At 39.1% G+C, this 13869-nt stretch overlaps 1 protein-coding gene and 1 long non-coding RNA gene across 2 annotated transcripts; both read right to left on the bottom strand.

The window, feature by feature from the left end:
* Nucleotides 1-811: 811 nt before the first annotated feature.
* Nucleotides 812-2964, bottom strand: LOC109195492 (tripartite motif-containing protein 16-like). Its single transcript, XM_019347624.2, has one exon. It carries the CDS (start codon nucleotides 2757-2759, stop codon nucleotides 1095-1097), a length of 1665 nt encoding a protein of 554 aa, XP_019203169.1. The 5' UTR covers nucleotides 2760-2964; the 3' UTR covers nucleotides 812-1094.
* Nucleotides 2965-5287: 2323 nt separating this feature from the next.
* On the bottom strand, nucleotides 5288-5825 carry LOC112842985 (uncharacterized). The gene is made up of 2 exons (XR_003215075.1): nucleotides 5592-5825; nucleotides 5288-5320 (listed from the first exon to the last, which is right to left on the bottom strand). It is a non-coding gene; the product is annotated as an uncharacterized LOC112842985 (long non-coding RNA).
* Nucleotides 5826-13869: the final 8044 nt, after the last annotated feature.

Here is a 13869-nt window from a genome sequence, read left to right as displayed (position 1 = left end):
AGAGGCCTGTCCTATGAAGCCAGATGAATGTTGCAGCAAATGTGGAATCTGATGTTTTAATAAACAGAGCAGTAAAATAAACATTGTAGTTCCACTAAATTGCTTTTCAGTGAAGTTGCTTAAAGTGCTGTTGTTTATTTGTAAGGTAACATCGACACATTAGAGTCTGAAAATTTAAACTGGACTCACTTAAACACTAAAGCTTACCATCCCACAGCCTGATAAAGGAGACATGAAAATCACGTTAGTTTGTCTGTAGATCAAAGTGAAATCAATTTCACTAAACAGATATTTTAGGTTAACTACAAATTTAACTGATTAGTTTTCTAAACTGTGTTCTAGAAGCTGCAGTTCAAGCAGAGTAAAAATGACTCAGCAGCAAATTAGAATCAAGTACAAAAACATTTACACATTTTTCTAACTCACTAAATTTCTATGTTCATTTGTAAGTAAAATGTGGTTTTGAAATGCAAATTCACTGCATTCTGGTTTTATTTACACTTTACACATTATCCAAACTTTCTTTAGTTGAGCTTGTAAAAATATATCTTGTCATACCTGGGTGATCATGATGGTCTTAATTTTTCTCCCTTGTACTCCACCCTTCTTGGCATATATCTTCATAAGGTTTGCCGAATAACTATCCAGCTGGGAGAAGAACTTGGACTGCAAATGGAGTGTCGTAATCCTCTTGAATTCTGCACTCACCTACAAAAGGCAGGATAACAATCCAATAGACAAAACTCAGTTTGGCTAACAAACACACACACATGGTCTGCCATACTCATAAAGAGAAATGTCAACATTTTTCCAATACAAATATTCCAGAAACATTTAGAGGATAGAGAAGTTTACATTTTCATGTGGAGAAATATTTTAGTAAATCAAAATGATGATGAGCAGTGATAGCCTCCATAAACAGTCACAGGAAAGATCTCCTTTAAAAACTCAGAAACATCAAGAGAACAACTAGAAGATGTGGAGGTACCACCCATAATGTTTGACTGACAGCTGATCTCTGTGCAGAAATGATGGAGAGAAAATAAAATGAAACTAAAATACAGATTTAAACCCACAATATGAAAGACTTCAGACTATTTCAGTTTAATCAACTCAGCAGTGTCTCCATAATTATGAAACCAAAGTCCAGCATAGAGTGGCTGAGTGAATGTGGTCTGGACTCTGTGGAGGAGAGTCATGGTTTCAGAGACGCTGTAGAAGGACAAAATACCTGCTCTGTGATCCAGGTACACTCCTACTCTGGAGGAACGAGGACCTGAGACAGGAGTTTGGATGTTGTTGTACCAAAATGTGTAACTGTTATTGTTACACTCTAATGCCCAAGATTTGTCATTACATCCAAAAACACATTCACTCCCACTCCCTGCTCTGCTGATATTCTTGTATGCGACTGCTACATCAACTCCTCTCCGTTTCCGCTCCACCTCCCAGTAACAACGTCTAGTCAGACTCTCTCTACTCAGGACCTGACACCTGTTAGTGAATCTGTCTGGGTGATCAGAATAAGACTGTTGTTGTTTCATTACTGTTACTTTTCTGTTCCCCTCTGATAATAACAATATTGTCTTTGCTGTGTTTGGATCCAGTGTGATTTCACATGAATATTTTAAGAATTCAGCTCTGGTCTTTGGCTCTGGTGGATCTGACAGTAAAACATCCACTTCAGTGACTGTCAGTGAGATGTTTGTCCATTCCTCTCTCAGAATGTCCTGTAGTTTATCTCTGACCTCTGACACAGCTGCTGTCACATCCTCAAAGTAGCTCAGAGGACGGATATTGATGCTGGATGAGTCTGTAGACTCACTGAGTGCTGACAGTGAGGGGTAGTTGTGTAGAAACTGGATGTGATCCTCTGTGTGTGAGAGCTGCTTCAGCTCAGCATCTTTCCTCTTCAGCTCAGTGATCTCCTGCTCCAGCTTCTCCTCAAGCTCTTTGACTCGACTCACTTCAGTTTCCTGCTGGGATCTGATCTGCTGCTTCACATCAGAGCTTCTTTTCTGGATGAGATGGATCAGCTCAGTGAAGATCTTCTCACTGTGCTCCACTGTTTGATCAGCAGACTGATTGATGGCCTCCACCTCCTGTTGAAGCAGCTTCACATCTTTCTCTCTGTCCTGGATTCTCTGCTGGATGTTTTGTCGACTCACCTCCAGCTCTCTCTGCCTCTCAGTCCTTTCTGCTGCAGCTGAGACTGTGTCGTGGCCTTTATGTTCATCCACAGAGCAGAGATAACAGATACTCTGCTGATCAGTACGGCAGAACATCTTCATCACCTCATCATGACGAGAGCAGATGTTCTCCTGGAGCTTCTTGGAGGGCTCCACCAGCTTGTGTTTCTTTAATGGAGCTACATCATAATGAGGCTGAAGGTGTTTCTCACAGTAAGATGCCAGACACACTAAACAGGACTTGAAGGCTTTCATTTTTCTTCCAGTGCAGACATCACAGGCCACATCTTCAGGTCCAGCATAGCAGTGATCAGCAGGAGCAGCTTGGAGTCCAGTCTTCTTCAGCTCCTCCACTAAATCTGCTAACATGGTGTTTTTCACCAGGACAGGCCTCGCTGTGAAAGTCTGTCTGCACTGAGGGCAGCTGTAGATTTTCTTCTTTTCCTCTTCATCCCAGAAGCTTTGAATACAGTTCATGCAGTAGCTGTGTCCACAGGGAATAGCCACCGGATCCTTCAGTAGATCCAAACAGACTGAACAGCAGAATTTTGTTTGGTCCATTTGATTCATGTGCTGTGCCGTTTCACCGTCTCTCAGTGACTGTCAGACAGTTTCACTTCCTCTGAACAGAAACAACCTCTGTGCTCTGAAGGGAAACAGATCTCTGCTCTTGTTCACCTCCTACAGGAAATGAGGCTCACCAGCAACTGCATTTACACCATGTTGTTTAGACCCATCCTGATACAGACACATCTGTGAAGGGAGGCACTAAAGAAATATTCTTACAGAGCGACGAAGAGCCATTCAGTTGATTACAGCATGCAGTAAAAGGTCTGACCCAGAAAATAATAAAAATAAATGACACTTTATATTTTGACATTTTCTAATCTTAGTTCATTCTCACACTTACAGAATGATGCATGGGAACAACTGCCTCCACTAAATCAAACCTATGTTCAAATGAGATTATGATCATTAAATAGTAACAAATATTTAAATTTAGCAATAACAAATGCAGATCGGTCCACAGTGTTTACAAAAACAAACAAACAAAACATTATTTTGTAGTTTTTCCTGTGTACACAGTCACAGTGGATTTTAAATGAAAACATCAAGATGTGCTTGAAATGAAAACTTTCAAGATTAATTCAAGGTTTTAGTAAAACTTTACCTGAACTGTTTAGTAATTTTTCACAAAGTGTCCATGTCAGTAATTCATTCAAATGTATTTTGGTCTTAAACTGATCCAGTAAATGTAACTTTGTCTCACCTACTTAACAGAGTATTTTAGTTGTTTAACTGTCATTATAACTAAACTGAACATCCAAAGCTTTTCTCACTGCAGTTTTGTTGTGCAGTTATAGCAGCACTTTGAATCATCCACAGTTTTATAGAACTGTCTGTTGAATTGTTGTTTTGTTTGGTGCGATGGTTCTTTTTATTTAAATAATTGATGATAATTTGATGTATTTGATTATTTATTACTGGTGCAAACAATTCATTTCTTCATGGTGCAAATATATAGTAGACTCAGGAGTTTAACTCAGTTTTCTTGCCCTTTGTTTATCGTTTCATTTAAAATCTTAATGGGTAAAGATCATCATAATTACATATGAAATTATATGTACAAATTATATGTTCCATTAGACTATTAACAGCCAGGGGCGATTCTAGGATCAGAGCTTTGGGGGTGCTGAGCACCCAGAGAGCTGCCCAGCCAGGCAAGATAAACGTTACACGTCACAATGAGACTTCTTCCCTGTCTCTGTCAGTCCCTGCATCCTTAAATGTCTCCAGTTGTCCGGAGTTCCCTCTGACTGTCTCCTTGGTGCATTTAAACCCCTGTTCCTCCCTGTCCTCATCGTCTGTTGTCTTCATCTCCGCTATCAGTCATCATAATTTTACCATCTCTGTGCAAGTCTGCAAATTTCTTTATTAAATCATAAGATTCTTAAATTCATCAAGTCTCTCTGTGCCTGGGTCCTCGTCTCAAAACATGACATCACTGTTTTGTACATTTTAACACAATTTAATCCCCACATTTGTGAAAGAAAAGCAAAACACTTTTTTGGGAAGTCTGTAACAAAACCATCAAATCTGATAAAGGTTATTTAAATGCTGCTCATAGTGAGTAAGAAGTAAACTGAGTGCATGTTTTGGACAGAGATTCACTTTTAATGTGTATGTATAATATAATACAGATACATAAAAAACACTCCCGAAACAGAATAAATTATTACAAAATATTAATAAAAAACTATAAAAATGGAGGCAACTTTGCCTGTGGTAGAATGTATACAATGTATGAAAAAACCTTTACTGCAGATACTAATTTAACTAATTTAATAATACTGATTTTGTGTTGTAAGTTTTATGAGTTTCATGCTTTCATAGTGGTATTTGGGAGAGCTTGACATTTTTCTCAGGTGGTACACACTGTAAAAAGTTGCCGCATAAGTCTGTATGCGGCAGTCATACAGACAACTGGACGGTCCAAAAGTTGGCCTACCTATTACTGGCTGAGGTTTTAGTAGAGTTGTGGGTGAACCACACAAAAATATATCATTAATTTTAATCTCCCCAATCAATGATAATGTTCTATTGGAATGTTGTTAAAGAGGGTCAAAAATGTTTCAACCCAGTTTGTTTTGCAGATTCTGTATAGCAGCTTTAATATAGGGCGAGCACAACTTCCAGACTGTATGAGTAAAATCAGGTTTTTTCTCTTTGTCAGTTTAACAGTTTCTGTTTTGCCTGTCACTGTTCCCTGTCTGTTTTCTTACCTGGTTCTTCCTGACCTTGTACTTTCTCCTCACATTCCCCTCTTTCCTCTCTTCCTCTTTGGACTGACAATCATACACAAATAGATTGTTTTCAATTAGATGAAAAAATTACATTAATATGAAAATTTTTTTTATTAAGATCACTAACGAAAAGTCCTCTCTCAGTGTACTTTCAACCAAAAGGCAAATAACCAAACCACATGTACACCTAATAAAAGATATAAATATTGAAACACTGATCCAACATTATCCTTTATTGACGGATCATTTGTTCTTACACTTTTACCTGAATGTGGCTCCTGTTTTTGAAAAAACTTCCTTATATCCATTATGAACCTGGCTGTCTCTCTCTATACACACACACACACACACACACACACAACAAGAGTTATAAGGTTAATGGGCATTCAGTCAGTTAGCTAGTTAGTATCCATTTCAAACAGGACAGTGGTAACAACAGCAGGCTACGGACAATTTTAAGTTTTAGATTTTAAATAGGCTGTATACATTTCAGTGGGAGCAACAGGACGGTCAAATGTCACTGAATTTACTACAGAGTAGGACGGATTGTAGGGTAGCAAACATCGTCGGAAAACATGTTTTCAACACTGCAGGTTACCTGGTGTAATGTTTTTCAGCTAAAAAGAAACATGACTCCTATCTAACTACATAAAGAGTAACTGAAGGTTAAATGCTGCTAATATGTCCCGTTTTAATCCAGGCACTCCATCTCCGCTCCGCTGCGTCTCAGCTACCATCGCTCTGGCAGCAACGACCCTAGAGCCAGAGTGGGGGCGAGCTGGAACAAACCATTTTGGGAGGGGGGAGGGGTTATCTATACTTTTGTTGTTAAAATGTTCCGTCTCAACCAAGTACTGTATGCTTTTTATATTTTTAGTAGTGTGTCACACAAACAGCAAATATTGTAAAAAAAAAAGTAAGAAATCTTTGGGGGTGCTTTGATTCAAAAATGGGCTAAAATCGCCCCTGTTAACAGCACAGATTATACAGCAAATATCAGATTCATGGATGGAGCCAGAGGTTAAATGACTGTTCAGTCCTCTTTAGGAAACGATCTTCATATGACGACAAACACGACAACAATCAGCTGTCAAACTGTACAAGAAGTTCACAGTAATGTAAAAGAAGTTATATCACTTTATTTTTAAATGTACGCACTCAGGGTCAGGACTGAAGACACTGATCGAGAAAATACTCTAAATAGAAATATTCACCTAAACATTCAAAATTATTCAATTGCATGAAATTAAATATGAACTCTCTACAATACTGGCTTCTGATTGGTTGAAAAAGCAGGTGCTGAACTTCAGAAGAGCTAAACCTGCAAAACTGTGTAAACCCAGAGTGGATGCTGCCCTCTGACCTTTCAGAAGTACGATCTTTTTATGAAGACACAGAGGCAGAGTTATTATTCATCACTTTAAAGATGATATTCGTTATATGTTCTTCACTCGTTGTCTAGTAAAGTCCAGAGAATGAGACACATCATTTCAAAACATACAGCTGCATGTTAGAGATCACAGAGTTCTTCAGTCTTATGAGAACTCATGGAGACTAAATGTCAGACACATCAACAGTAAATGTCCTTCCTCCCCCCGTGAGTTTGTGTCCTCCACACTTGTTTACACAAACATCTGAGGTTTGAACAGTGTGCAAAACCACATGTTACAAAGCTGCTGAGCTACTGAATACTGGAATATTTCATTCAATATCACCATCTGACCAAAGGACAAACACAGAGAGGATTAGAGCGCCAAACTTTGTTTCAAACTGTTTCAGATTTTAGAGGCAAAAAGCAGAATTTCTACCTGGACAAAGAAATCAAAGCAGGAGAAAAACAAGCTTTTTACATTTATTCAAAGGCATTATGTGAATGTACTCTGAGCCACAGCCTCCTAAAGTAAAGACATTTTATCATCTAAACCAGACAGAGTCATGTTTTCAGCAGTGTCTGTATCCTCCATATAGACCATGCCATGGTCCACCTCGGGTGACCAGGTGTCTGACTTTATGTGGGACTACACAGCGCTCAGTCCTTGTTTCCCTGTGCCACACACACATTGAGCCAATGTCCAGTTTTTTTATTGACTCTAGTTTCTGTCGATCGGTAGGCCCACAAAAAAACCCTGTACAGGAAGTAGATTTCATCTCTCTGATAAAAGGAGTTCTAATCCCTGATCCTGTGAGTCTGACCCAGTAGATAATATTTATATGATCATATTTATGCCTTTGTTGTTTCACAAAGGGTTAAAAACATTCACAGGTTGGACTGTGGTTCTCCTTTTAGTGTCTCTGCTGGAATTTTAACTGTGAACCTCTTAGATCCAAACTTCTGAACTGCTCATCTCACAGAGGACAAAAGGGAAGAACCCCGAATCTCTTCTTCACCTCACTTTCATACCTGCTCACCCTTTCTCCCCCCTTCCCTCAGTGAATGTCACATCTTCACACTTGGGCCAATCAGGTTGTTGAAATTTAATCATCCGATATTTACCCACACCTCATCTCTCCCTCTCTCTCTTTTTATCTGACGTACAAGATTTAACACAAAGTTTAAACTTTAAAATCACTCAAAATTCACATTCAAAAACTTAACACAGAATAAAACAGAGTAGCCCAGTAGTGGGACATGGTTCCAGCAACTCTGATGGTGACGGCCCGTTTGAAGCTGAAGCTCCGGCACGTGTGTCAAAAAAAAAAAATCAACACACTGCTTCAGAAACACTGTGCTGAGGCTTGGTTTGTCTGATCAGAGTCACGTGATCAATGACGTCTGAAGCTTCATTCAGCACGTCACTGCTTCAGTATCTGATTCAATTATTTATAAGGAATTGAATCATTGGTGGGATTTGTGCTGTGTTTTGGTGATTTTGTGAGTGAATCAGTGTGTGACATAATTATAGACATGGAGCCAGGAAGAGAGGACGCTCTGCCTGTTCCTAAATAAAAACCAGTTTATCAGCAATTCTACGGGTCTAATATGTACATAAGAATATGATATAAACATACTTATAACTGCATCTTCCCATCGAATGTTTTTTTTAATTTCCTTTCCCTTTGGAGCTAAAAGAGGCCACCCAAACACATGGGCTATCAATAGAAAGACAGGATTTCCTCTATTTAGTAGATCGAGACTTATTATGATAGCTCAAATAAGTCAAAATAGAGACCAAAAACAAATGTTTATCATAGAGGAAATAAATGAATAGGCTGGCTCTCAGGAGGATATAAACGTACCTGACTGCTGGTTAATTACTTAATCAGGTGGAAGCAGGGACCTCACAGCACAAACATACTCACAACCTATTATAACATTGTGTTTCACATTGTTATATATATATATATATATATATATATGTATATAATATTCCATTTTTTTATTAGTAAAAAACATCAAGAAGTCACAAGCAACAGGAGAACACACCATGTTTAAACAATGATTTATTATTTAAATAGACATAACATAATACCCTACCACACACAATTCTTATCTAATAACCTTTATTAATATCAAATCAATGCTGTAGAGATAAAAACTATAATTAGAATTATTAAACAACATATTTCCCACTTTGCCAACTACGGAAGCGCAGAGCTGCCACCCAGGCAAAAGAAAAATAGAGCCATATCACGTTATAATGTGAACTTTATTGTTCTAACAATATACTTTTCATGTTTGTACAATATAAAATCACGTTATTACAATATACATAACTATCACATTGTAACAAAAACATAATATTATTTTGTACGAATGTCATAATTATATTGTTTGAACAATAAAGTTTTCACATTATAACATATCTTTTATTTTTTGAACATGATATATATGTTTGCCTTAAAACATAGTGAAGTGGATGACAGTGCAGATCAGAGTTCGAGGAAATGGCTCGTTTATCGGAATTAGTTAAGTTCAGTTTTATCCTTGGATTGAGGCAAGGGGAGATTTTGTTATAACGTGATAGTTATGTTGTTCAAATGTGAAAAGTATATTGTTAGAAGTATAATGTTTTCACGTTATAATGTGATGTAGTTCTATTTTTCTTTTGCCTGGGTGGCAGCTCTACGCTTCCGTAGCCACCTGAGTACAATAAACTAATATGTTTATTCAATCCTCTCTTCAATCACTTGGTACCACCAGGAACTTTTAAAAGGGCACTCCAGCTCCCTGGGGACTCTTTTGGCTGGCACACCATCAAGAGAAACCACAGGTAAGACAATCTTATCGAAAAGGTTAGTGTAAAAGTATTGTTTTCCACCAGCTTCCCATACTAACTGAAATTTCTTTACTTAGACAGACAGTAGCAGCTGGAAAACTGCCCGCAAGGAAAACTTAAAGCCAAATAATCAATAAAACATAAAAAACCTATGTATGAGTGCCCTTTCCATTAAAATAAATATTAAAATAATCCATGTTATGTCTTCATTACTTAACCATTATATGGATAAGTAATAAAGACGACCTTTATTACACCCCCATCCTGCACTACACACTCACACACACCATGGTCAGACTCTTGGTAAGGTCTGTTATTAGAATCACTGTAATTCTATTTTCTGATTATTATACTTGTTAACTTAAACATATTTATTTTTATTCATTTAATTTGTTTTCAACATGCCAGTATTGATAAACTGAGCATAATTAAACATCAGTGAAACACATATAAGTTCTTGTAACTGGCACATATTTATCTTTAATATGTTGTTTTGATCAGTTTTAGGTGTTTGTGCAACGGTTTTAACCATTTTTTTTTCAAGATGGCGGCACGGACACAGGCAACGACTGCTTCCTCTCCCAACAAAACAGTGTTCACGTCTTTGTTTTGCTCTTTTTCTTCTTTTCTTTTTACAATGCGCATACAGTCGTAAGCTCCTCAAAATCAAGAGAAGCAAATCCATGAACTTGTCGATCACGGAAGAGTTACGAATCACACTGAGGAACTGTGGACTGCTTCGGTGGCATTAGAGCTGGGCGATATAAGATTTTTTCATATCACGATATGTTTTTTTCATTTCAGGTGATACGATATATATCACGATATAAGCCAAATAACTACATTTGTAAGATTTAAATGTGCCGTTGCTCACAAGTAAAATGTGAAATAATTAGCAGCTTGTTTTAATTAAAATATTTATTTCCCATAATAAGTTCAACAGGGTAGATGTACTTAAGGAACATGAGACTTCAGTTTCAGATAAATAAAGGCAAATATTGCAAACTACACAAAAGGCAGCCGCTAAAGCGTTTAAGTTTCAAAATAAAACAAACAAAACAGACCACTAAATTGTCAATTCCACTTAGAAACAAAATATTAATTCTAAAAATAAATCTTAGGTCGTTTTACAGAAGAACAGACAAAATTGACTAACTTTTGTCAATATCAAATAAACTGAGAACTAAAAGGAAATTCTCAATCTCTCCTTGTTGTATAGCTTAGCTTTTCAAACAGTTTTAACAGTTACTTTAGTCTGACAAAAGCCGAATGACGAATTAGCGCTTTCAGTCAGAGATTGAGCATGCACCGCTTTATTGTATTTCCAGACTTGCTTTCGGCACAATTTACAGTGCGCGCTACTCTGTTTTTTGTCAGACTTGAAATAGCTGAAATACCTTCACACTACGAAACTTCTGTGGCCCTTCCGTTCGACAAGCTCTCCGGCATTGGAACCATCATCTGTTTTTTCTTCGGTAACCTTCGCTCACGCTCTCGGTTGATTTTTCTCTAGTCAGCAAACTCATTTCCTTCATTACCCGGGCTGCACGGCTGCAAAAACAAATACACATGTGCGCCATGGCGCTTGTGCTGTACGTAGCAAGTCACGTGACGTGACGCTGCGGCTGTGATTGGTTCGGCTCTGCGCTACTTAATTTGGATTGGCTGTTCTTTTTTTTTTTTTTAAGATGACAAGAGAGATGAGGCCTATCGCAATAGTTTAATTTTTCTATCGAGAAAAAGTTATTTCGCAATACATATCGTTATCGTTTTATCGCCCAGCTCTAGGTGGCATCTACCATTAGTGACCCCCGCTACTAGATCTGGAAACGTCTCAGGTGGCGTGAGAGGAGACAAAAGAGGGGTAAGCGTGGAGGCATCCGGAGCAGGCTAGTGGTTAATCCACACAAACCTGCTATTCCCACCATCGTACTGTCCAACGTGCGCTCCCTGGACAACAAGCTGGATCATGTACGCTTACTTTTGTCCACCTTGAAGTCAGTGAGAGAGTGTTGTGTCTTCATCTTTGTGGAAACTTGGCATAACAATAACATTCCTGACAGTGCCATTCAACTCGACCGGCTAACATGCTTTCGAGCAGACAGAGGTCTCGCTAAAGGCAGTACTCCAGGAGGATTTCACAAAGCTTCAGTCACTCTGAGGCTATGACGAGGAATACAGACCATCACAGACAACAAGCCCACTCCGCAGACCGTTGTTGGTTCCATGTCTTTACCGGATGAGCTAAACAAATTCTTCGCTCACTTTGAGGCACAGACCTTCACCCCCGCACAGAAGACCAGCACAAGAACACTGAGTACGGGGGCTCCCCAAGGATGTGTGTTGACCCCCCTTCTCTTCACTCTGCTGAACCACGACTGCACACCATCACACAGCTCCAACCTTTTCATCAACTTTGCAGACAACACAACTGTGGTAGGTCACATCAGCAACAACTATGAGCCCTACTACAGGTGTGAAGTTTACTATCTGTCCGAGTGGTGCAGCAACAACAACCTGTCCCTGAATGTGGAGAAGACTAAGGAGATCTTCATAGACTTCAAGAAAACTCAAACCCTGCACACCCCACTAACCATCAGTGGTGCTGCCATGGAGAGGGTAAGCAGCTGCTCCAAGTTCCTGGGTGTGCACATCTCAGAAGATCTCTCCTGGTCAAGAAACACAGCATCACTGGTCAGTAAAGCCCAACAGCGACTCTACTTCCTCCACAAACTGAGGAGAACAAGAGCCTCAACCCCCATTATGAGCACAGAGGCACTGTTGAGAGTATCCTCACCAGCTGCATCACTGTGTGGTATGGCTCCTGCACTGGGTCCTGCTGGAAAACGTTACAACAGGTAGTGAGAGCAGCGGAGAGGATCATGGGTACTTCTGTTCCCTCCCTCCAGGACATCTACTGCACCCCCCTCACCTGGAAAGCCCTCTGCATCACAGGTGACTCCACTCATCTGTCCAACACCTTCTTCAGTTTGCTGCCATCAGGAAGGAGACTGAACAGCCTCCGGGCCACAACCAGCAGACTGAGAGATAGCTTCATCCATCAGGCTGTCAGGATGCTGAATTCACTCCCTGCTCTCACACACTAACTCCAGACCTGCATTAACCTCTTTCCTCTGAACCCCCCAAACATATAAACCCTGACCCACCACCATTACCTTTTCACTGACCGCCCCACCCCCACTTGCACAGGAACTTGCCCACAATCACTATGATTGTATTGGACTCTGCTGTTTAAATAATTGTATAGTATTGTATTGTGTTGTACATAAGACTTTTATTTTATTTTTTACCCTTTTATCTTTATATTGTTTTAGTGTACACTGGGGGCCATAGGAGGATTGCAGTTTAAAATTCTCGTGTATGACTGTACATATATGGTCCTTGACAATAAAGCTGACTTTGACTTTGATATAAATCACACTTCTGTGTTTAACAATTACAACACTTGATGCTGTTTTTCTGATTCAGGATTATGTGTGTGATGAGTTGGCCACACAGTTCTTATCTTTCTGCTTCACACACACACAAAACTGCCGAGGTTGAAGCTGGCTTCAGTCTCTTTCTACCCCAGGTCTCACCACATTTCCAAAATGTAAACTCTGAGTCTCATAAGAAATGTGGTTCAAAAAGATGTGCTGATCTATGAATGCATCCTTACTGAAAGCTAAAGATGTCCAGCAGACAAAAACAGCAGCTGAATGAACAGTTATCATGAGCGAGTGTACAAACACTATCACAGGAAATAACAGAAATAAACTGTAGTTTCCATTTATACCTGTAGTATTTTTTCAGCATCTTCCAATATGTCAAAATATGATTTCATTGTATCTGAAACAAATACAAACTTCTTTCTTTTCCCAGAATTTAGACAAATGAACAAAAAATAAATGATTATTTATTTAGGTATTAAAATAGGAAAAATCAGTTTAAATTAGAGAACCATTAAAACAAGAAATTAGCACAGAAATGCCAAAAGACAAAAACAGAACAATAAAGTGTCTTTAAAAATGATTCAAAAACAGTTGTAGGAGCAGTTTTATGAACCATGTTCTGTTAATACAGGGAGTGCAGAATTATTAGGCAAATGAGTATTTTGTCCACATCATCCTCTTCATGCATGTTGTCTTACTCCAAGCTGTATAGGCTCGAAAGCCTACTACCAATTAAGCATATTAGGTGATGTGCATCTCTGTAATGAGAAGGGGTGTGGTCTAATGACATCAACACCATATATCAGGTGTGCATAATTATTAGGCAACGTCCTTTCCTTTGGCAAAATGGGTCAAAAGAAGGACTTGACAGGCTCAGAAAAGTCAAAAATCGTGAGATATCTTGCAGAGGGATGCAGCAGTCTTAAAATTGCAAAGCTTCTGAAGCGTGATCATCGAACAATCAAGCGTTTCATTCAAAATAGTCAACAGGGTCGCAAGAAGCGTGTGGAAAAACCAAGGCGCAAAATAACTGCCCATGAACTGAGAAAAGTCAAGCGTGCAGCTGCCAAGATGCCACTTGCCACCAGTTTGGCCATATTTCAGAGCTGCAACATCACTGGAGTGCCCAAAAGCACAAGGTGTGCAATACTCAGAGACATGGCCAAGGTAAGAAAGGCTGAAAGACGAGCACCACTGAACAAGACAC

The sequence above is a fragment of the Oreochromis niloticus genome, linkage group LG18 (assembly GCF_001858045.2).
Source record: "Oreochromis niloticus isolate F11D_XX linkage group LG18, O_niloticus_UMD_NMBU, whole genome shotgun sequence".
NCBI classification, from domain to species: domain Eukaryota; kingdom Metazoa; phylum Chordata; class Actinopteri; order Cichliformes; family Cichlidae; genus Oreochromis; species Oreochromis niloticus.
The sequence above is the reverse complement of the archived record's forward strand: the minus strand, read 5'-3'. Positions and strand labels throughout refer to the sequence as shown.